Source organism: Ictalurus furcatus, chromosome 5, assembly GCF_023375685.1.
Source record: "Ictalurus furcatus strain D&B chromosome 5, Billie_1.0, whole genome shotgun sequence".
Taxonomy (NCBI): domain Eukaryota; kingdom Metazoa; phylum Chordata; class Actinopteri; order Siluriformes; family Ictaluridae; genus Ictalurus; species Ictalurus furcatus.
In genome coordinates, this window is record NC_071259.1 from 30,999,720 (window position 1) to 31,024,479 (window position 24,760).

Consider the following 24,760-nt stretch of genomic DNA (forward strand, 5'->3'; position numbering starts at 1 on the left):
AGCTCAACATGCCAGGAAACAGGGAGGGCTCTCCCTTTATTTTCTGATCATTTCCTGGCATGTTGAGCTTGTGAACAAGATTATAAGATTATATCTGCCATTTCACCCAGAATTCCTTATATAAAGTTCAAGAGATTAGACAGGATCAAAGCTGAAACTTTAAAAAAAAAAAAGAAGAAAAACCTTCTATACAACAGAGCTGCTGAATTCTCGGTTGTTTTCGGTCAGAAGGTGTTGATTAATTTTCTATACCAGCGTTCATTCTAGTACGCTATTGTTTCTATAGCAACAGCTCATCCACAGGGACTTGTAACAGTAAGCAGTTCTTTAATGAAGCCTTCTGTAAGGAGAGGTTTATTTCACGTTTCTGTGATGGAAGGAGTCTCCAGTGTCAGCGGTTTGTAACGGTCAGGAAGTTTCCCTACCGCAGGAAAGAGCTTATGCTGCTATAACGTGAGTGAGTGTAACAGGAAACTGACGTCTCGCAGGTGTTCCCCGACTTTCAACGTAACGATACAGTGCCTTGCAAAAGTATTCACCCCCCCCACCCCACCCCTCCTTGGTGTTCTTCCTATTTTGTTGCATTGCAGCCTGGAATTTAAATGGATTTTTATTTAGGTTTTATGTAATGGACCTAACAAAATAGTCCAAATTGTTGAAGTGGAATGAAAAAATACTTTATTTAAATAATAATAATAATAATAATAATAAATACTTAGGCACACTCAAGATATTTTTTAAATTATTGTATTATGTGTCTTAATTATTGTTTGTGTCACAATAAAAAAAAAATATTCTAGAGGTTTACTTAGAGAAGCGAAGCCTGTGTCCTCGAGTGCGACTCACACATGGCAAGCCCTGCAATTTAACACACAATATGGCCGCCCACACACACACACACACACACACACACCACATCACCACCAGAGCGAACAAAACCAGCATGAAGCCTCAGAGACTCCATCTGTTCAGACTGATATATTTTTACACTCCCAGACCACAGTGACCAATACTTCCCACAATGCACCAGTCCAGGACGTGTGACGCTCGGCCCAGAGAAGCCAAAACCCGGCAGAACCTCCTCCCATCAAAACCCTCCCTCTTTCAGAGAGGAAGCGGAATTTACAGCGAGCATGCTGTTATTTGAAATGAAGCGCAGAAACATTGGCACCCTTTCAGAGAAGGGGCGAACTGATCGTTCATACACTGACTCACATTTTTCACTTCAATAATTGGAGAAAGTATTCAACCTCCATCCATCCATTTTCCATACCGCTTATCCTACACAGGGTCGCAGGGAGCCTGGAGCCTCACCCAGGGGACTCGGGGAACAAGGCGGGGGAAATCCCTGGACGAGGTGGCAACCTGACCCTAACCCATCAGGGCACAATCGCACGCCGACTCGCACACCCAGCCTACAGCACATGTCTTTGTACCGGGGAGGAAACTGGAGTACCCGGAGGAAAGCACCGAAACACAGGGAGAACGTGGGGTACGGGGGCAGAGGCGGGATTCGAAACCCCAGTCCCGGAGATGTGAGGCAAACGCGCTAAGCACCGTGACCGTATTCAACGTTTAAAAGTATAGTCTATTTAAAATGAATGTCATCCTTTCGAATTCTTTTGTCTCAATTTTTGTCTATTTCCTGTTTTCCTAGAATATTTTATCCCCAAACATGGTTGCCTCTGCCAGGAGGTTAAGACTCCATTTCTATTCACTTCAACTCAGAAGTGGTTGCAGGATCCACAACCTGTTGTCCTTTCCGCTATTAAATTCGAAGGTGTCGATTCATTTTCTAGAACGGCTGCTCTGACGATAGTGCTGGCTGTAATTCAAATGACAGCTTTATCGTTTCTATAGTAACGGCTCGTTCGTAGAGACTTGCGTAATCTAAGGCTTATCCACCCATCCATCCATCTTCTATACCGCTTATCCTTTTCAGGGTCACGGGGAAACCTGGAGCCTATCCCAGGGAGCATCGGGCACGAGGCGGGGTACACCCTGGACAGGGTGCCAATCCATCGCAGGGCACAATCACATACACACTCACACACCCATTCATACACTACGGACACTTTGGACACGCCAATCAGCCTACCATGCATGTCTTTGGAGTGGGGGAGGAAACCGGAGTACCCGGAGGAAACCCCCGCAGCACGGGGAGAACATGCAAGCTCCGCAGACATGGTATGACAAATGCTGGTGTTTTTTGTTTTTTTTTTGGTTGATTGACGTCATATACGGAATGAAACACTTGAGGTTGTGCTGTTAGTGGAAAATAATCCACTTCAGGCTGTGTAACGGTAACGCTGCTTCACCACAGCGCCTCATCGTTGATTGTTTTCCTATAACAGCACACCTCCGAGTGTTGCACGGTATTGATTCATTTTTAATCGAACGATTTGAACAGACATAACCTGGTTCTGCATTTTTGCGTTGGAATAAAATGCCGGTGTCGTTTTTAGCAGCAAAGCATAATGGCCACTAGAGGGCGACAGAGTCACGTGGACATAGAGACACGCAATCATGAGCAGACCTCAAACGTTGCCGCGTGTGCGACCGGAAGTTGTGTGAAATTCGTGAAACTCACGAAATGGTTGGGAACGGACGGTTGCAGCAACAGCTGCATTTATGAATCGTATAATCGACACCTTATGTGCAGTGTATAGTTGGGAAACAGTGTTGATCACGTGATTTCTGGGTGAAGCCACAGCTGCTGTCTTGTGGTCTTGACTCACTTCCTAGCTGGTCTTTTAGCCTGAGCAATCCCTGCCCCGAGTGTCTACATGGCATTTACATCAGCCAGACTGCGAGAGAGAGAAAGATCTAGCGTTTTCCAGCTCAAATGAAAACACCCAGCTTGTTTGCTCAAGGTGGAGTCACGTGATTTCAGCTCAGGTGACTGGCACGGGCGATAAGGTGAGATCCGGAACAGACTCATGGCCTTGAGAGATAAAAGTTTACTGGCAGAGCCTGTTTGCCAGACCTTGAAAATGAGTGCAGGAAATATTTTCCACAATATGACGGATTAAGTAAACACTAATACACTTGGGGTTGTGCCGTTAGAGGAAAACAATCAACGGGGGGGAAAAAAGGTGGTGTGATGAAGCACCATGTTACTATCCGCAAAGTCGATTCTTTTCCAGTCACGATACACCCTAAATAAGTGTTTTACTCCTATTATACACTAGCAACATGGATTACTTTATCCTTTTATAGCTACATTTAATGACTGCGAAACAAGCCAGTTCCTGTTCTCACTTACATTACAGCAGCTGTAAACACTAGTTCCCTCACCACCCTGTCTTTTCCTCTTTTAAACTCTTTTGAAGTTAATAATAAAAAAAAACCCACAAAGTTTAAACTCCTCGGTCCTGAAGATGTCAGAAAACAAATCCCTCTCTCGCGCTCTCTCCCTCTCTCTCTTAACTTCAGACTCCTACATAAACATTAGACTGTCATATAATTTTTTTTTTTAAATAATGACATGACAGATTTGCTGTTACTTTCCTAACGTCCTATTTCTTTAATATCAGGGTAAACAGTATGTCGCTATTGAACATTCCTCTATCCCTCCATTTTCTGTACCGCTTATCCTATACAGGGTCACGGGAGCCTGGAGTCTATCCCAGGGGACTCGGGGCACAAGGCGGGGGACACCCTGGATGGGGTGCAAACCTATTGCAGGGCACAATCAGACACTACGGACAACTTGGAAATGCAAATCAAGCCTATAGCGCATGTCTTTGGACTGGGGGAGGAAACCGGAGTACCAGGAGGAGAACATTAAAGGGTGGGGGGGGGGGGGGCCTAAATGATATCAAAAATTTGCATCGGTCTTTCTAAACGCGACACAAACGCACAAGACGCCGCACCTGCCTCAATCTATTTGCAGCTCCTCTGATCAGATTTTGTATCCTAGCAGTTAGAATATCTAGGGAGTACAAACTTTTACACATCAGATCAAGACAACACAACACACCGAATCAGACGGCGAATTTGTGGTTCAAAGCGTTTTTTTTATTGTTTTTCATTAGAAAACAATACAAAATCCTGCAACAAGTCATATGTCTTGCTTTGAGTGAACTGAAAATCAGCCACGTGGTACAGTAAAGTGCTTTTTATGGTTTTTGTCGTCATCCCGAGAGGAAACCCCGGGCGGCGGGTCGTTTCAGGAAGCGAGCTTTCTCGGTTGAGCGAGACAGACCGACCAACAGGAGAAGAGGAGAGGTCGGGGACTGTCCTACTGAAAGACCCTCGCTCGACTAACCGAGAAATCCCGCTTCGTGGAAATAACCCTGCAGTTTGGATCTTCTTCCCATGAGTCATTTGGGTTGTGGGTGGGAAAAAAAAAAAAAATCAGAAAATCAGACAGTGCTGAATACATGAGTTTTTCAACCTTCAGGTCACATTAACATGAAAAAAAAAAAAAAAATAATAATAAAAAAAAATATACAGTTTAACAGAGGGGAAAATAAAAGCATTTCGGCCCCTATAGTAATAAATTCATTTGGGGAAATAAGGTTGAACTCCAAAATCCCACTGCTACAAGTACAGCTGTTAAGAAAGAACGCTGTTCCTTCAACCTTTTTCATAACGACAAAAACAAACGGAAGTAAAGAAAAGGTGAGGATTAAATCTCGTCCCCGACTCTTTAACATGAGGCAGTCCTTAACTTCTGGATAAGGGGGAAAAAGAAAATAGTAATAACGATAATAAAACAGTGGTGGATCTCGTCTCGGATGCTTTCGGACGTCCGAATCCAAGCCACGTTTCTTATTTTTTGTTTTTGAGAACGAAACCAAAGTTCTGTGCCTTTGCAGTAAAAACCGGACGAGGAGAATTAAATACAGGAGAGTCCAATACTGATTCGACTCGTGGTCGAAATGATTCTCCAAACCAAGCGATTGCTTTGTCTCATGAACAGCTTTGTGTACAGGTATAAAGGTAGTTTCCCGAGCAAAATGTGAGAAAACCGCTGCATATACAATTCAAGTAAGTCTTACTATAAGACATAAAACCTCCACAAAAAGATGCAAAATGTAGAAATATATATGTATAAAAAGAAGAAAGAAAAAAAAAAAATATTACAATCAGTGTCCTATTCTCAACTAATAGGCTCGAGTGCCGTTTGTTTGTCGTTTTGCAACCTACGAAAGGAAACGCACCACCGAACGCGGGGCGCTCGCTTAAACATTCAACAGGATTATTATACATCGTGCGGATGTTGTTGTTTTTGTTTTTTTGTTTGTTTTTGCCTTCTCATTGGTGACATTAATGCCTGAAAACAAGTACAACCCATAAAACAAGTTCCACCAATCTACCAATGTGGACACGTACGTCTAGACTCAAACGATGCACTTCCTTTGCCAAACATCCCTCCAGCACAATCCTGCGTTCCGGGTCAGAAAGCTAGTTACGCGGGATAAAAATAATAATAATAATAATAATAAAAACTAACGCATGAAGTAGACTAACCTGAAGTTAGACAACGTTACTAACAAGAAATGAGGTGGACAAATCGCTAACTCGGGACAAGATGATGACCTGTCCAGGATATTAGCGTTTTGTTTGTTTTTCTTTTTTAAATTCAGTCACCTAATGGACAATTTGCTCAGTAGACAAGCCAGCGTTTGCAAAAAGAGACGTTTTCCTCTGCTTGCACGTGTTTGTTCAACACGTCAAGAACAAGACGCTACCCAGACTCCGAGATCATCGGTTACGTGAGGACGGAGCGTCACCGCTCGTAGCGGAAACGTCGTCCGATGCCTCGCTCATGACTCCGCCCCCCCCCCCACTCAGAGACTTTATTTTTCATAGAAAAGGAGAACACCTGAGTCATCTTCTATGTGACCATTTACTCGTTTGTACCTGTATTAACGCGCTCGACTAGCTAGCTCGCTCGCCGTACGTCGTTACACGACTTTACACTTTTATCCTCGTCGGTTAGGTTATGGTGTTGGGCTCTGAGAAGGAATTTATGATGATTTGTCCACCCCTGATGAAAAACACTGAAAGTAATCAAAGTAACTGCCTTTTCGTTCTCACTTCAATTTTGTTTAAAAAAAATAAAAAATAATTCACACATTATATACCCCAACTTCTGCACCGGCAATACATCACATGAATACTTAAACGAAGTTTAAAAAAAAAAAAAGGGGGGGGGGGGGGGCGGGGGGACTAAAAAAAAAAAAAAAAAAAAAATCTGGTGTTTCACCTGAACATTTTGAACAGCACCTGCTTGAATTGAAGATGAAGATACAATAGCAATAATAATAATAATAATAATAATAACAATAACAACAACAACAACAACAACAAGCTTAAAACATCAGTGTGGCACAGTTTCAATATTCAAATGGAGTTACACACAAAAAAAAAACAAAGAAAAAAAACCGACAAGTAAACTTTTTAAACGAAAAAAAAAAAGAAGAATTGTTCACACTTATTCATACAGCTACACTGCCTTGGAAGACTTTTTTTTTTTGTAAGTTTTTCCGACTTGTTTTTTTTTTTTTTCCTGGAATGCTTTTCCATCTTTTTTTTTTTCTTCATTTTTTTAACTTTATGACAAAAACGTCTCCCCTGCCCTCTTCTCTCTTAATGGGTTGTAAATGTTTCACGTATTTGGCAGTGCCTACGAGGCAACGGGTTTATATAATCACTGTACCGTCAGACTGGGACATCGGTACCAAACGGTTTTGTTTGTTTTGTCCCCCCGCCCCCAAAGCCTTATTCCCTGACCAGCTGGAGTTCAGTTAATGACGTAAACAAACCTGTGCTTGCATAACCACGTGATCGTCCCGCCGCCCCCAGCATGTGCTTGACGACTAACCCCCTTGTGCTGATCACGGTCGACGCAAAAAAAAATGTTATACGTTTACTTATGATCTTCAACAGAAGACAAGTCTGAGAAGTTAATGGCTTTAAAAAAAAAAATGTAGGGGGAGAGAGGAGGAAGAAGAAGAAGAAGAAAAGAAAAAAAAAAAGGAACTCAAGTAGGATCCCAAAGTACGGCGATCAGAGTTCACAAAGTGCACTTTTGGAGAAAATGCGTTTGAATATACGCAAATGTACTCTGGCACTGATTTGGGGGGGGGGGGGATATATATATATGTATTTTAAGTGCTTTTGTTAATTTGGTAGAAAAAGCCAATCCTTGAATAACAGACGTCAGGTTTAATGCTGTACGAGTGAGTGTCTGGGGTTTTGTTTGCTGATGACAGGAATTCACTGGCTTTGGAAAACTAATGGAGGCGAGGCACTGATAGCACAGAAAAGAAAGGGGGGGAAAAAACAAAAAAAAAAATAAATAAAACACGAAACATCTCCCAGAAGTCTGACAGCTTGAGTGATGAAGTAATTAGGAATTGCATAAAGCGTGCGAATCTTAGAACTGACGACGCGGACGTCCGGGCACGTACACGTACGGGAGGCAGAACATTCCTGAAAGTCTTCTCATTGAGAAAAAGAACCCAAAAAAAAACAAAAAAAAAAAACCAAAAGAAACTAATAATAAAAATTCACAGTGGATCCAGTTGTAAAAGTGGAAGCAGCTGAGGAACGGGGAAGGGGTTTCTGTAGGTGTCGTAGTCCTTTGGTGTCTTGAGCGTCTGGCTTCAAAATTCTGCCTTTTCAATAAAAATAAGATTTAAAAAAAACCCAACAAAACAAACAAACAAACAAACAAACAAACAAACAAAAAAAAAAACGGTTGACTTATCCCTCTGCTTATCCGTCCCGTCCCGAACCTTGCCGCGCGGTGCTGGCAGAAGTGCTGGAGGAGCCTGAGGATGAATAGAGGAGGGCGCGACGCCGCAACCGGGTTCAGGACGAGCCTCAGACGCCCTCATTTTGCATACAGGAAATACTTCACCCAAAAATTCTATCTTAGATGAGGCACTCCTTTAATGAGGAAGAGGCACGGATAGGCAGAGGGATACCTGAATGATGGGGCAGCAGAGACTTCCAAAAAAAAAAAAAACAAAATGGGGAAAAAAAAAAAACAAACATATATTTTTTTTTTTCTTCCCCTCGCCGACTGTCCAGCAGGTTGAGCGGAACTGAAACGGCTCTCAGGCGCAGTCTCCGATAAGGACAAGCGGAGCGAGGAGCTGGCTGAGCTCGGCGGCGGACACCGGCGCCCCCTTCATGGCGCTGCTCCTCTGCCTCCGTTTGGCCAGTTTGGAATTGGATGGCGGCGAGAGACGCATAGAGCACGCGCCTGCCGTCACCACCTGAGGAGACGCCTCTTCCTGCAGCTGAGCTTCCAGGACGTCCTGCTCTGCGAGCTGCCGGTTCACAGCCATCGCCTGTCCGGCGAAGAATGTTATGTCCTTGGCGCTGCTGTTCCTGAGGGCACGGAGGACGCGGGTGAGCGAGGTCAGCAGATAAACACGCTGTTGTTCCTTAGCTGAACTACTACGTTAACTTTAACACTACAGACAGTAAAAAGACTAGGATTAAAAAAACAAAAAAAAAACCCAAACACACCTTTGAAGCAGGATGGAGGCTGGGATAGAATCAGGAGCACCCTGACCGAGGAAAGAAGAAAAAACATTACGATTACTTCATACTACTAAACACGCGCTCAATCCACTGAAACGCTTCTGACGGCTGGACATTTTCCTAAGAAACAGCCTTGTAAATGATTTACGCCATAGGCAAAATCACCAGCTGATTCTTAAAAGAGAGAGAGAGAGAGAGAGAACAGCCTAGATCCTTACCCCTTGCACCCATGGGTGCTGCAGAACCTGAGCGGCGCTGAGCCGGTTCTTTGCGTCCCGGACCAACAGTCTGGAGATGAGGTCTTTGGCACTCCAGGAAATATGGGCCCACTCTTTCTCGGGAAACTCGTATTTGCCCTCCTGGATACTCTCGAACAGTGTGTTCTGAGATTGGTGGATAACAAAAAGAAAGAGATCGATTATTATTTACAGTAATGATGAGTATGGTCATAGCACGGCACACAGCTCAACACTTTCCCTTCTTGGGAAATATGTATACTATAATATATGGTATAGAATCAAAGGCAGAGCTGAGAAACTCATTTCCGGGCCAGAAAAGAAAAAAAAAAAAAAAAAAAAAAAAGGCCCCACCGCAAACCGAACCCAGCAAATCCGGTTCACGGACTGCATGTGAGCGTTTTTCAAAGCCATCTTTGAATAATTATCGTATGTCTAGAATCACTTTTTAAATAAATAAATAAATAAATAAAAAGTTACAAACAGCCGCTTTAACTCATCACAGCACGTTTGTGCCGAGGTCGACGTACTTGGCAGGCGTGACAAGGCTCCCCGTTCTCCCAGCCGCAGTCGCTTCCACAGCGGCCCACGAAGGGAGGATAGCCACTCAGCATGATGTACAGGATGACGCCCAGGCTCCACAGGTCGCAGCGTTTATCGTAGATGGTGGCTTCCTCGTTGAACGCCTCCACCACCTCGGGCGCCATGTATTCAGCAGAACCACACTGCAAGAGGACAAAACGGAAGGAGCGGCGCCGTCAGTCACTGCACGGGAACGACGTAAACAGTTGCCACCTGGGCTGTTAACATGCAACGGCGTCATAAGGAAACGGCGGTTATGTGTAGGTGTGGTGCGGCAAAGGGCGAAAGGAACAAATAAATATAGAGCGTGTATTAAACGCCAGCTGCTTTGCAAGTGTTTTCGTATGTAAACGGAGGTCATGTGCTTTGAGGAGAAAGCGTGTGACCGTCACATGGATTAGAGATAAGCCGTGCGCATGACATCACCGCAAAAAGAGACAAATACATCAATCATTTCATTGTACAGGTTCGGGATTAGGTATGGAGTTTGTATGAAATGAATAAGACGCTTGGGGGCGTGCTGTTTTAGGTAAATAATCCACGATAGGCTGCAGTGTTGAACTATAGAAACCTCAGTGTGTGTGTGTGTGTGTGTGTGTGTGTGTGTGTGTGCGCGCAGAGACTGAAACCGAGAAAGATGATATACATGCTGAAAGGGTTACTTTCATGGCTGAGTCGGTTGAGTCATGGAAAGTTTTTGGAAACTCGGCTCGGCGTTCGCTCTCCAAGTCTCTCTAAGCGAAACGCCTCCGTTCTGAAACTAGGCCAAATGCCCAGGAAGGGAAAAGAGGATCGAGTGTCCCAGAAAGCCGATCGCTCAACACCTCTTACACAACGCTACACACACCTACACCACATAAACAAAACAACCACACGGGCGTGCTTTATAAAAACGCGTATAAAAACGAGCGCGTTTCCCAACGGAAAGCCGTACGGCGATCGAGAGAAAAGATAATCCTTCAAAGCTGCAGGGCTTTCAGTTCGGTTCGATTTTCCTCTACAAGCATTTCTTCTGTTAGACCGCATTAAGCTCCTGTAATTATGAAACGCAGGCTGGGGTTATATATATATATATATATATATATATATATATATATATATATATATATATATATATATATATATATATATATATATATATATATATATATATATTCATTCGGTTGCGGAATTACCACTTGTGGGGCTTTTTTTCCCTTCAACTAAGAATCGGTAATCCGAGGGAATTTCTAGGTTAAAGCCCGGTCAGCGTTTTTGAAGGAGGAGTTCTTTAGTGAGGTCATCGCGGTGCTTCATGAACTTTATTTACAAGAATATACTGCAGCAAACGATGCCAAAAACCAGTCAGATACTTTTCAGCTTGCTGAGGCATGTGTTTGCTTTGTTTTGTTTTGGTTTTGAGGCCTGACGTTCTTCTCCTGGCGTGTTTGCGCAGGCAGCGAGCTTCCTTTGTCCTCCATGTACGCAGCTGTCGTGCCGCTCCGCCCCACTGAGCCTTTATGCAACGCACTTTCGCAGTGCAGGAATTCAGGAGCTGCAGACAAAAGCGTCGCTGTTCTGAACTGCCCCCTCCTCCTCCTCTCGCCATCGCTCATCGCACCCCCCCCCCCCCAATTCAGATCGCCTCTTGACAGCCTCTCTATCAGGGGTCAGACAAAAGACGAGCCCCTGAGCTGCTCCAGATGACGGCGTAAATAGTGCTGTTAGCTACTCGGAGCAAATGGAAGATTCCACGATTAGCAAACAACAATGTTTAGTGTTCTTTATAGACCTGGAGATATGGGTGCTATCTTTAATAGCAGGAGATGAGAGGAGAGAGGAGGAGGAGGAGGAGGGAGATCAGATGATAACCTGCACTGCAGATTTTCTCTTCCTGTAACTACTTGGTGCAAAATTAGCAAAGCCTTGCATCAGGCACTTCCTTGGGTGGAGGGGCGGGGAATTACGGCATATGGGAGAGACAGATAGCTGACTGATGTAGACTTGTTGGCAAACTAAACGTGGGGTTTTCCTGGCCATGTGACAAGGAAGTGGCTTCTCAGCTGGCAGTGTGTTTCAGTTTGTGGCTCAGTTTTGCATCAGCCTCTCATGCCTGAGCAGGTTACATGTAAGTCAGGTTTAAAATTCCCCTGTGTCTGCACATGTGTGTGCGTGTGTGTGTGTGCGCGCCAGAGTTCACAGCTGTGTGGTGGTACACAGGCTCAGCAATGAGCTCTGCAACGACCAGACATTTCTCAGAAATCAAACCCACACCGTTACAGGAAGTGTAGAGAGGCCGCATAGGTTAAACCAACCATTTCCTTTATTAAAAAACAAACAAACCCTACCACACATACTAAACCTTGGCACACCTCGGTTTGTGTGCAGGAATGAAGAATCTGCTAAGATGATCCTCGTGATAAAGCCTAAGCAAAACAAGTAAAATGCTTGCTCCACACTTGAGCACTTGGCTCCTCCTACCCAGCTCGCCCTCCCTGTCCACCAGCCAATCGCAACCCAGTTGCTATGCTCGAGGAGCAGAGAGAGCGAAAGGACTTCCCATAACGTCTGACCTCGCTGCTACTCTCTACCAGAGAAACAAAACAAACAAAGCAATAACAACAACAAAAAACAAAAAAACCAGAAGTGAAAACGTCAAAAGAGCAAAAGGGACAGGCCGAGGCACGAGGGACGGAAAGTGAGGAGTTCCAACGAACCCACTTCCAAGAACATGACTGGAATTTCCTTTTTTTTTTTTTAAATTCCTGTTTGATAACTTCTCTGAGCCTTGAGATTTATTGTTCCGCACAAGGTGTTCTTGCGACGAAGGACCCGGGCAGATTCTGTTCCCGAGAATGATAACGAACAAGTCCAAACTGGGTTAGAAATAGAAACAAAATCTCTAAAAAGAACTCGAAACAAAAACAGATTTATTTTTTGGTTTTATTTTTAAATCTTATGTGCGGCTTTTGTTTAAAGAGGCACCGCCTCAGTTGTATAAACCGCAGCTAGCGGTAATCGGAGAATGGGCCGTGCTTCAGTGCTGCACAAGCTAATAAAACTTTTTTTTTTTTTTTTTTAAATTAATTAAAAACATTTTTTAAAAAAACCACACGTGTAAAACTCTCCACCCGTTTTGTTATTCTACCCCCTCCAATAGTCTGGAGACTTTCTAAAAGACACGCAGGAGCCTAGAGTCCAACTTGGGTTACACCAAACACCCCTGGGAAAACATTTCACTACACACCACCTACTGTTTCTCCATCACCTGTTCTTATCCGTCCCATTTCACTGATCCTTGTGCATGTGAGAAGGCACGACTGTTCCAACACACACACACACACACACACACAGTGTTCGAGGGTTCAACACTAAACATGATCCATAAACGGATTAAACTCCAACCCAAAAGATATGAATGTAGAAAGGTCGTATCTGATCGCTCTCCTGTAGCTGATAAATAAATTATCAAACCCCAGCCCTGAATGTTTGTCTCGCTCAGAGGCACTCCTGAAAACAACAACAACAAAAAAAAACTTTCCAGCCAGCTGTAAATCCAGGCCTTGACCTCACAGACGAGCGATAGCGTGTAGGGAGGGGGCCGTCTGATAAGAGCGGCATTGTAAAAACATCTGGCTTATCTATGAACGAGCGACAGAGCAGGCCTTAACCGCTCAGAACCTTCCTCCCTAATAAACGCCGCTTCGCCCAGCCTAAGAATATTCTCTCGCCCGGACAGGGTGTTGTTCTTCGGATCGATATAGGTTTACGTACCGGTGTGAGGAGCTCTGGGGTAGAGATGGGAGAGCTGTCGCTGTTCAGCTTGATTCCACTGCCCAGGTCGAAATCGCAGATTTTCACGGGTGAAATCTGAAAGCGGAAGAGTAGAGGATCGACGTCAGGAACGCGTCACGCGTCTCGACCGCACGAGCTGTCATGCTTGTCCGTCATGCTTGTGATTACAGACGTTCGCTCAACTGGAAATCCGTACTAAAGTTCTCATTCAAGACTTGTCGAGAACGAGAAAAAATAAATAATAATTTAAAATAATAATAATAATAATAATAATAATAATAAAAAACAAACTCACCCTGTCTTGATGTTCACATAAGATGTTTTCAGGCTTGAGGTCTCTATGGGCCATCCCTAGAGGACACACAAGATATTAGACTGGTTCTCTAGGGGTTTTTTTTTTTTTTAGAATGACAAAAGAGCAACAGAGTAAAAGTATGTTTCCAATACACTGTGTTGCCAAGAGCTGCTATAAATAGAGGATCGTACGAATGTCCTCCGGGTGAAGACGAACCATGAGACCCTTCACCTTTTCGACGTGTTTCTTAGAACCTCTTTTAAAGAAGCGATATGAAACACCGAAACGCGATCAGGCTGCGATTTGATATCCAATCCTCCGGCACCCTGGTTTACCTCTCCCCACCACCACCTTGCTTAATTCCTAACCGGACTATTCCCAGTATGTGACTTGTACTATAATTATACAAAACCGTGATGTCATTCTGCCATTCGAATACATAAACCCACTCACCTTTGTTGTGCAGAAAGTCCAGTGCGCTTGCGATGTCCTGCACCACAATGCTCGCTTCCTGTTCGCTGAAGTGTCTCCTTCTGTGAATGTGGGTCAAGACGGAGCCTGGATGGGGAGGCGGGGGAAAAAAAAAAATCAAATATATAAAGTGCTCACATGGAAAACAAATCGTATCAACAGCGTAATTCTATTAGTTCAGACATGGAGAACGCTGGCAGGACCTACATACCTCCCCTCAGCTTCTCAAACACCAGGTAGAACTTATCCTCCTCCTCGAAAAACTCCACAAGCTCCAGGATGTTTCTGCAGCGAGACAGGATGAACGGCTTCAGAACTTCAGAATGTGTACACAGTAAGTTTCTAAAGGCATACGTGCAGAGCATGGACTATTACACTGCGTCTATCTGGGTCGGGACGAGGGTCATACGCAAGCGAGCCCCATGATAGGGTCGTGTGTGTAAATCGTGGCTCTAATGCTCCTGCGTAATATCTTGAGCGTCATTACATTTCATGCAAAGCGCAAAGCTGATTAAAAGCGACGCCTCAAGTCTGGGGAGTACGTTACCTGTGGCCCTGGCACTGATACAGCATCTCCACCTCCCTGAACACGCGACTTCGGCTATGTCCCGGTCTCTTCTCTATGATCTACGAAACAAGAGGAGAAAAAGAAAAAAAAAAAAACCAAAACATGTCATTACTGTAGTATCGAAAGCTTTCAACGTTAACATTTTGTAGTTTTCCCTCTCGTCCACACAATCACCATCATCTGAAAGTCCCTGCAACAGCTGCGAACGCTGCCCCGCGTACCTAAATATACACTAACCCATATCCCAGGCCGAGGAGGCCCACGACAGTACAAACACAAACACAAAGCTCTCACAATGTTAGCGGGTCAAATTCCACCGACGATTAAAGCATGTCAAACTCGGAACGAGCTAAATTGAGCCTGGAGGTTATGGAGAGCTGGAATTGGTTGTTGACAGTAAATTGCTCTCGCTCTCTCCAGGTCCCCCTCTCGCCCCCCTCGCCATGTGGCGCATTCTGGACGTGACCGGATTAGTGGTGCTAGTGAGAGAGAAGCGGCACACAATGTAGGTCCTGGATTAGAGCCCCGGCGTTAAGGCCAGCTCTGCATTCCCCCATGCACCACAGCGCGCGCCTGAGTCAGCAACCTCCGAACAGAAGCCGCACAAACCCGTGCTAACCAGACTGACAACGGATCTGAAGGACCTTAGATGTGCGGAGCGAAATCCGTCAGACTTTCCGTTTCGGTTTTTCCCCTTTTCAGGGTTATAAAAAGCCACAAGAGGAGGAGTTCATACCACAGCGCTTTCGAATTCCTTAATCCAATTCGTTTCCTGTAACTGAAGCGGCGCTAGTTAGTGCCGGCAATTTGCGATCTGGATTCAATCAGCGTGCTTGTGACGAGAACACGTTATCTTTTCTATAGCGACAACTCACTCGGAGGAACTTCTACGACGGAAGCAATGAACTGCTGGTGGATACGAAGAACAAACACACTTCAGGAAGTGTTGTCGTCGTAAAATAATCAGCTTCCCGATGGCGACAGAAACTATGCGACGTGTTACGCTGCATCGCACCACCGTGTCGTTGATTACTTTCCTATAACGGCACACCCCCAAGTGTTTCCTTCCTTCCTTCGTGGACGGATAGCACCATAAATCCTCACAGTTGCCTTAATGGTGCTAGACTGAGTGTGTAAACTAAGCCAGGCCTCCAAACATGACAGCCAGAAGCCCAAGCTAAAAGGAACAAGGGTGTGTGTGTGTGTGTGTGTGTGTGTGTGTGTGTGTGCGTGCACACAACTCAGGAGGGCTGTTTCCACTCAGTTCTTTTGTTCAGACTCGGATACCGACACCACACCCCCCCCCCTTTATGCCCCGACCTCAGGGAGGGGGTGGGGTCACCAGGACATCTGGTCTCAATTTACAGCACCCCTTCCCACCTAAAAAAAAAAAAAAAAACGGCCCTGATGCAGATAACGAGCCACGACCCTCCCAGGACAACAAAGCCCTGCAGAAAGGCAGTGCTGCTAAAGCAAGCATGTGACCTTCCAGCTTTCTGCAAAAAACAAACAACAAAAAAAAAACCAAAACACCATCAGCAATACGAATACACGCTGGCGGCGGCAGTCGAGTTAACCCTTTTTACGGATTTGTCGTTTTATCACGTTTAACAAAAGGCAAACGGAACTTTCTAGCGCAGTCTCTCCTTGCGAGCACGTGCCTCTGAAAATCAAAACAACCACGACATTTCTCAACGCTCCACTTCCTCAAAGTGTGTTCGACGAGGAAAAAATAATAAATCACGAGGTATTACGCCTCAGGCACATAACGTTTAATCTTGAAGCCACGCCTAACATCTCTGTACAGTTCAAAACATTTCAGGAATCAACCTCGGACTCCCCCCCACCCCCCCTTCCACTTCTTCCTCCACTGGTGTGTGTTTTGGCAGACATACCACAAGAGAACACAATGTTCGCCCACCGCTGCCTGGCTCGCTGGCCAATAGCAGCACAGAGCAGAGGAGGACGTGACACTCCCAGCGTTCCGATTGGCCGTCTCAGCGGATGAGCTAACAAAAACAGGATGGGGGAGCTTCTTTGCTGAGCCAGCCTTCAGTGCAGCTGCGGTGCAACAGCGTAGCGTGAACGTCCTCTCCCCCCCCCCCCCAAACACGACTCGACAAGCGTACGGCGATAATCAAAAGGGCTGCGTATCTGGTCCTTTCAATCTTGACTAATATTTAACTTCCAGGGTTAGGAGGAGAAACTCTTCACCTTGCAGCCATGATCTAGGAATGACACACGGGAACCTGAAAACACTTTTGTGTTCCCTGCTTTTCAGTATCACAAACGCTGAGCTCGTGAAATTTCTTGGCAGAAATGCAGATTTCTATTTATAATGAATGAGCCAGAGGCGACCAGCTCACGCCCTGTAGGTTTTCAGAAGCGCAACACCCTCACAATAACAAGCCGCAGTCGTGTGCAGACGGCGGCTCCGTTCCCAGTAACCTGTTTTATAAGTTCCTAGAAATGGCACGAGTGCAAAGGGGGCGATCCCGTTCAAAACGGCACAGGAACGCCACATGTCCGTCTGCCATGTTGACGGAACGCACGACTCGCCTGCTTTCGCTTATAAGCGACTGTTTATTTAATCTCGGAGATTTTAACCCTAAACCGCAGGAAGTGCGTCTTACCTTCACGGCGTATTCCTTCTGCGTGATTTGGCTGATGCACGTTTGCACTTTTGCGTAAGCGCCCTCTCCCAACACTTCGTCCTGCAGCTTATAGACATCTGAATGGAGAAAGGCAAGAATAAACGCCGTTAACGCCGATGAAAGCGTGAAGCTTAAATCATTCCTCTGGTAGACAAAACGCTTATCCGGTTCCACTTGCGAGACAGAGTACAGCGGCACGGTACACGGGACCGCGTACGGTATAAAACACGTGACTGAGTGAGATCGGGGCAAAATTTACCGTATATACCCAGAGAAGTGAATAATCTATACTCGGAACAGCATATTCTCAGGACGATATATAGTAAGGATATGCTCAGGACGACAGAAACTACAACGAAAGAACGTTGTAAACAATTGTTTGTAAACTGCAGACTCTAAACCGTCGAGCTGTTTGAGTAGAAAAGCAGATAGGGGTAGATAGAGGTAACCGTATCAGCAAGATCGGTAGTGTCTGAATCACCACGATTACAAATGCAGGGTGACTGCGATACCATGATTGTGTAAATAAAGGTAGCATGACCATAAAGGAAGCACACACGTGCACGCACACACACACACACCTTCAGACCACCCTTCAGGTCACACTCACCCTCAAACCGTCCCGAGAAGCTGTCCGTCGCCCGGCACCTCTTTTTCTTCTTGTTTCGCTTCTTGGCGTCTGGGATGTCGATCGGCTGGCTGGCTGGCATGTCTTCATGACGGGAAGAAAGAGAAAACGGTTACATGCGAAGAAACAAGGAAGCTGATCCTCTCTTAGCGGGAGACGGAAGTTTACTATATAAAGCGAGTGCGACTGAGCTCTGACTCTTTGCTGTAAACAACCGGACTGGTAGCAGGAATGCATCCAATTTATTTATTTATTTAGCTAGTTATTTTACATGACAGTACGCGTGTGTGGTGTTTGGCAAGCAGGTAGTCATCAGCAAGCCAAAAAAAACAACAACAACAAAGACATTAAGCACTGCCAGAGTGCTATGTAAACGCTGGTTTTTAACGTCGTGACCTGACCGTAAAGCCACAAACCCCGAGGTTCGTATGCTTTGAGACAGAAGCGAGGACGTCAGCGGGGGCTTCTTACTCACCGGGGCGAGTGGAGCAATCGAAATTGAAGGCGGGATCAAGAAGGTGGGATCCGGTTTTGGAGAATTCGTCCGTTTCGAAAGGATTTTGGCCCTGAAACGAATGTTTAAAAAACTTTTTTTAAACGTTCGTTCAAACACCAAACAAAAGAAAGAAAGCGCACAAACGTGCGTGGATGCGCGTTTCTCGTATCAACAGTAATTAACGTGCAACTGTAATGAAATCGGTTATTAATAACCAGTGCGTAAATAGCCACATTTCCCCAAACGCTAAACCCCGACCTGCAAATTTCCCCCTGTAATTAGAAATAGGCCTCCAGGGCGTGTGCAAACACACCTTGAAAGAGCGGTGGAATCCGGTTACGGCTGCGATCTTGTTCTGCACCATTTTACTTCCTGATTCGGTGACTTTTCCCCCCGTTCCGATCGGATCAGTGGCTGCCGGCAACAACGGTTTGCTTAGCTGGAGTGATTAGTCTCACTTCGCTAATCCGATGTCTGGTGACTGCAGTGCTTTAAACGGGAAGCCTGAAAAAATAAACAAAAACAATCACGCGTTATTCAAAGTCGATCTTAAAGTCCAAACAGCCAGGAGCAGAAATGAGTTCCTGTCTGTGAGGAGTAAAGTCATACCGGGTGCCAAGAATAACATTCAGACTCGCTGCGATAAGTTATACAGCATCATTATACTGTACCATGTAAAAAAACATCCATAAACCCATAAATCTCTCTCTCTCATATCCATGTGTTGACTTCGCATTGTTTAAGAATTTAACCCATGAATAAAAGTCTTCCACGACCAACACCTAATAAACCAGATTTGCCATCTAGTGCTGTACAACCGTCAGGAAATTCGACGCTTTTCTCTCGAGTATAGTTTCATAATCGACGGACGAAGACCGGAAACAAACCCCGGCTCAATTCCTTCCATTTTTCAGGACTTCAGGTTGCTTGTATAAACTTCCCATTGTTCAGGTTTCTTAGACGTTTCTTTTGAAGATCCTTAACTGCTGCACGAAACGTGACGTCTATTACGAGACGCTGTGTTCGTCGGAGAATAATCTGGAACGTCTTCAACAGATTCGACGCCGCATCTGTCCTGTATCCGGAGAGATACGAAATGGTTTCCAATACAAGTCTGGGAATAATTAATTCCATGAAACGTCTAAGGGAATGTTCTGGAAAACGACTGGAAAAATCGTCCAGGTGTAGCACATTAGCACCCTGATGAAAATAAAATCAATAAACAGAAGCAATCACAGAAATTCTAAATGGTTTCCACTATAAATACCATTACAAACCCATCAGCTAACTATTAAAACCATCACTGATCCTTAACGGTATCCACTAGACATAACATGCCACCAATAGAAGGCAACCATTCCAGTTTGCATTAAAACCATTGCCTGTCCTTAACGGTATCCACTAGACAGAACATGCCTCCAATAGAAGGCAACCATTCCAGTTTGCATTAAAACCAGTACAATTCCCATTAAAACCATTACAGATTCTATAAAGGTTTCTATTGTTATGGTTTTTTTCAGCAGTGCACTAGCATTACAAGACGCTGCTAGCAAAGGTACGTCATAAAAACACTCTAAATCCTTCGTATTTATTTTTTTTAACTAATAGATGTCGTTACGTCAATTAAGAGCTTTAAATTTATTGTTGAATGTTTTAAAACGCTATATTAGTTAAAATTCACAAGAAATACGTAATAAAACCGTCGTTTTAGTACAGGTTCCGAATCCCAAATCGCACGCTTAGGGCACTACGTAGGCTACGAAGGCCATGATTTTACACTCGAGCGAGTGCGCTTGTGTAGGGAGTCGATATCAATTTGGGATCAGGCCCATTTCTAAACGTCCGTTAGCTACCGATGGGGACGGATAGCACGAAAAACGAATGTGAAAACTTGTCCTTGGATTGTAGATTGAAATGCATATCGGTTTTTACATATAATAAACATTTTTTAAAAAATACTAGCATTTAGAACCAACATACATAACTAACTTTGCGTTGTACCCGAGCGTGACTTGCTAACGCGCTATTGTTTCCACAGGCAAGTGCTCAAAATGCTAAAAAGCGCAAAAACGCAGCAAATATAGGAGATGAAAATGTCAGATAAAAAATGTGGAAGGAATACGTGCTCACCCCGTTGATTTGAATTTAAAGCTCCAGTCTGATTGCCGTTGCGCGACCCCTCTGCTGTTGGTGTGGTCGTGGACCCACCGATGTTCTACTGTGTGGACGATAGAAAGCACCGCGCGATGGGATTTATATAAATTCGCCGCCGTGTTAACACCGCCCCTTGTTCCCGCTAAACCCCGCCCATCGCCTGAGAACACACGCGCATACAAGCGCAGTGTCGTTTTCTGTTGAGGGCGGATTTCGAGCTGCCTTTGTCCCATTTCTCTTTCTAAAAAACATCAACAAAAACAGTCCCGAAACGTTATGAAACACATATAACGAGCGACCAAAAGCGAAGTCTTATTTACCTTCTCATACTCAAACTCATATTTAGACGCCCAGTAAATGTGCACTTCCGCTATAGGTTACAGTAAGTGAGCTCGCGAATGATGCAAGTTTGTGCAATAACCCAGACTGCTGTCAACTATCCATCCTTCCATCCATCCATCCATCCATACAATCCATGACATGATGAGTGAGTCATTATGGCATTCAGATAACACTTTAATTATAACACTGTGCACTCTGCTTTCAAATATAGAAATATTTTCTTCGTTAAAGGCGCAGTAGTCGATTTATTTTTGTTCCTTACTTGTACAAGTAACCTCGAAGATATGTAGAACAGGGTTTATTTAAAAACAAAAATCAATTAAGCCATGGCTTTAATGTATTAATTAGGTGAGAAACCCCATTTGGAGAACTGTGTTCCGGTCCGGAAAGCTTGTTTCTGTTTGGATGTGAGTCCTGTCAATCATTTTATTGACACACTATGGTCCACCATAGATATGGGGGGGGGGGCTTTGTGAAAATGGGTGGGTATCAATCAAATGACAAAACCATCAAATTGTTCAAGACCTAATCTTGAAGAAAAAAAAAAACACTCTAATCTTATCTAATGCATCTTTAATTATTAGATGCTTTTTTCTGAAATCTGAGCCAGAAGTATAGGCACATAAGTACGAGTAAATATATTGATGATCTGTACAAATGTATGCATACCCTTAGATTTACGCTGGTTATGCGTAAATCTAAAACCTATGTTTTGCTTGCACTCCTGTGGAGTCCCACAAGTTTCAGTTTTAGGACCGAGCCTATCATATACTCCTGTTAGCCAGGATAATTAATAAATACAACACAGCTCCTGACCCTCATAGGTCTTGTATTGACTGTTTAAAAGACATCAGGTTTTAGATGCGTCATCATTTTAGACTGTAAACCAGAAATCGCTATTATCGCGAGTCCTTATCTATGAAGGTTAAAAAATTGCGTCAAAACCACGGGAGTTATTTTTGTTAGCGACCTCAGCTTTAAGAACTACATTAGTCATGTTTGCAAAACGGCACCGTGTTAGAAATATATCCGAGGTCCGTGACGTTCTCTCAGCCGATGACAGCGAGAAACTTAGCGATGCTCGACTTTTTGTCGACTCGTCCGGATTACTGAAATGCTCTTTTATCTTTTATCAAAGAGCTCTTTTAATAGGTTACAAAGTGTTGTGAATACGGAATCACATTACACCTGGTCTCCAACAGCTGCACCGGATACCCATTTAAAAAAATATATATATATTTTTTAAATTGATTTAAACATGATTTATTTTTTAACTGATGTGTAAATAATGTAATAAGCTAGACAGATGATTAGCCTGTGACTCAGACACTTTCAAAACAGTCCTTCTCTACGTAATCATCCTTAAGAATCAAAATCGTATTGTGTGGTGTGTAAGCGGAGATTCACACCCATAGGGTGTGATTTGTAAAACTTTTATTTATCTTTTAAAGCTAGCTGGTGTTAATTTTACCTAATGGTACATACATTAATTGTGGGTTTCTTTGCACACTTTTGAATAGAATCCTTTTTTTGTCGATAAATTGCACATTTAGCACCCCCTAAACAGCGAGGGGTACAAACTTTTGCACTCAATTGTTCGGGATTAGTGTCTTATAAAATTAGAACATACGCCCTAGGGCTTAATTTCTTCTGTTGCTTTTGGGGGAAAAGCGAGAAATGTAATCGCCTTTGGTTTTTAGTGCATTTCAGATATCTATTATATAACAAAGTGTACTGAAAGACAAGAACGATGCCCTGGAGTAAACCTTATGTGTGTTCACGTCACAGACCGATACAGTGCCCGGTGCTTCTAGGAAGTGTAGATAGGAACTCACCCTCGCACCTTCTGGACTCTGGAACGTTTTAAACTTTGCTGAGAAAGAACAAGTACATGCTATAGTACACACTCGCACAATAGAGTTAATGAAAATACTTCGCCGTTGTGATCCTCGTTCTTCGAAAGAGCCGTTCAGAGAAATAGTCACCTTTGTGTAAAAGTTCAACGTGGATCGTGCATTTGTATTGCAGCTAGTGTTTCGGTAGGAAGCATGAAATTTAATCAGACACAGAAAGTGCACCGTTGTGCATGTGACTGCATGAAAGATGAGAGAAAGATCTCGAGGCTCTCCGCTTACATGTGGCTTAGAGGTGTTTTTCCACCTCAAGCCGTCCAGCAAATCCTGCGTCCTCCCTCCCTTACCGTGTAAGGGCACTTAATAAAGTGGAATCTTATGACTCTCTTTTTTACTCCTTCCCTCCCTCTCTCCCTCTCCCTCTCTCCTGACCTACACACTCGCTTCTGAAACCAGAAGCAGACATTGCGAAAGCTCTGCCTGCTGCACAGGGAGGGAGAGGCACATGATGCAATTCCTGGTGGTGTTGACAACAAACCATGTTCTGAGGCAGGAGCGGAGGTCACTCACGGGCCAGCGTGAGCACAACAACATCATAAAAAAGGGCCGATGGGGCACTTCGGGCCCACCTGCGGCCTGGAATGCGGTTTCCAGGATCAATAGTGGCGCACACCCGGCTGACGTCTGCAACACAAACGTTGACATGTGTAGGTGTTTCTTCGTGAGTTCCTACATGTTGACAGTGCATGAGTGTGTACGTTCCAACAGGGCGGGACGTTCACATGTTGTGCAAGAGAGGCGGGAATGCATGCATGTACTGTATGTATGTATGATTGGTTGATCAGTTCACAGACCCAGGTGCATTGTGGGTGGGAATACCAGAGGGAAATGTAGACTGACTGTGGGTCTAGTTTGGGATCTTTGCATTCATGGCACTGCTGGATGGTCACCTTTTACCAAATATAATTAAACATAAAGTTTAATTTTGGAAATTCACAAAATGTAATTAGGTTGTCAGATACTTATTTAAAGGATAGAAACAGTCCTTTCTATGTTCGTAATTTCGTTCTAAACCGTATTGTTATGTAAACAATGGAAAACACTCTCTCGCTCGCTCTCTGAGGTGGAGGAAAAGAAGCGGCTGCTCCAACCGAAGTCCGTTATCTTATGATACTGGGACACGTGGCTGCCATTATCTTGCTTATACCACACTCGCTTTTTAAAAACGCAGGCTTCGCGTAGTTATAACTGAATAATATAAAAACGCCCCGTTGTTTAGATATCTTTAATCCGCTTACTCTCTGCCCATATTATTAAAAATTCATTATGTGATTGATTCTCGGAGGGCGTTATGCGGGTTGTTTTTTTTTTTTTTGCTGCTTCAAAATAAAAAAAAGATCTTTCTATGCGTTTTAGCTAATAAAGTGGTGATATAATTACAATTATATACCACGTATACCAGTTTCATCGTGATATTAAAATACTTTTGATAGTCGTGACGTAGTAGAAATCTTTCAAATCAAATTTTGGAATAAAAGTAAATAACTTCAACAAGGAATAAACAAGTCAATAAATAAATACAGTTTTCAAAATGAATTTTAAAATGTCACATTCGAGTTCGAAATTTAATTTCCTTCATCCTCCATCTTGAGCGAGCGATACATAGACACAGTGACGTTTCCTAAAACGAAAGGAAAGCGAGTGAGATGAGATGAGAGATGAGATGAGAGATGAGAAAACGCGACTGTCGTGCTTTTGTTTTTTTTTTAAACTAGTATTGGTACAGAAAGTGGAAGCCAAACTTAGCTGGTTAGAAATCTAGCGAGCAAAACAGACTACAGTCTCGAGGATGTGCTCGCTCGATAAAGCGGACTCGCCTGTCACATGAGCTTCAAAACAGACGTGTGCGAGAGTAGTGCTGGTACGTGGGTGTGTATACACCGGTCGCTGCACCTATTTTGTTACATCCAAACTGGCAGCTACTACGTACACACGATCACGACTTACTGCTGCTTCTGCAGGAGCATCTGAAGCGTTCCTAGAGTTGAACTCCACAGGAACACGAGCCTTTGCAGTCCAAGGCCTTAATCCTTCATCCAAAACCTCCAACCACATCAGAAACAGAACACACCTTCGCCTTTATAGGCTGAAGAAGAACATTCATGGAACATTGAACGAATCTGGAAAGTCTGTTTATGG

General features: G+C 44.0%; 1 protein-coding gene across 1 annotated transcript; it reads right to left on the minus strand.

The window, feature by feature from the left end:
* Positions 1-3,998: 3,998 nt before the first annotated feature.
* On the minus strand, positions 3,999-20,452 carry mknk2b (MAPK interacting serine/threonine kinase 2b). The gene is made up of 14 exons (XM_053625784.1): positions 20,343-20,452; positions 18,526-18,716; positions 18,192-18,282; positions 17,699-17,800; positions 17,068-17,165; positions 14,414-14,493; positions 14,078-14,151; positions 13,849-13,953; positions 13,396-13,451; positions 13,080-13,175; positions 9,275-9,469; positions 8,727-8,891; positions 8,494-8,534; positions 3,999-8,352 (listed from the first exon to the last, which is right to left on the minus strand). Exons 2-14 carry the CDS (start codon positions 18,574-18,576, stop codon positions 8,076-8,078), a joined length of 1,431 nt encoding a protein of 476 aa, XP_053481759.1. The 5' UTR covers positions 18,577-18,716; positions 20,343-20,452; the 3' UTR covers positions 3,999-8,075.
* Between the last annotated feature and the right edge of the window lie 4,308 nt (positions 20,453-24,760).

Excerpts from the sequence above, each read along its gene's own strand:
- mknk2b (XM_053625784.1), bottom strand. The coding sequence starts at position 18,576 with ATGGTGCAGAACAAGATCGCAGCCGTAACCGGATTCCACCGCTCTTTC. Across the intron at positions 13,954-14,077 it reads GTTTGAGAAGCTGAGGGGAG|GCTCCGTCTTGACCCACATT; the intron begins GTATGTAGGTCC and ends CTCCCCATCCAG. Across the intron at positions 8,353-8,493 it reads GCCTCCATCCTGCTTCAAAG|GAACAGCAGCGCCAAGGACA; the intron begins GTGTGTTTGGGT and ends CCGTGCCCTCAG.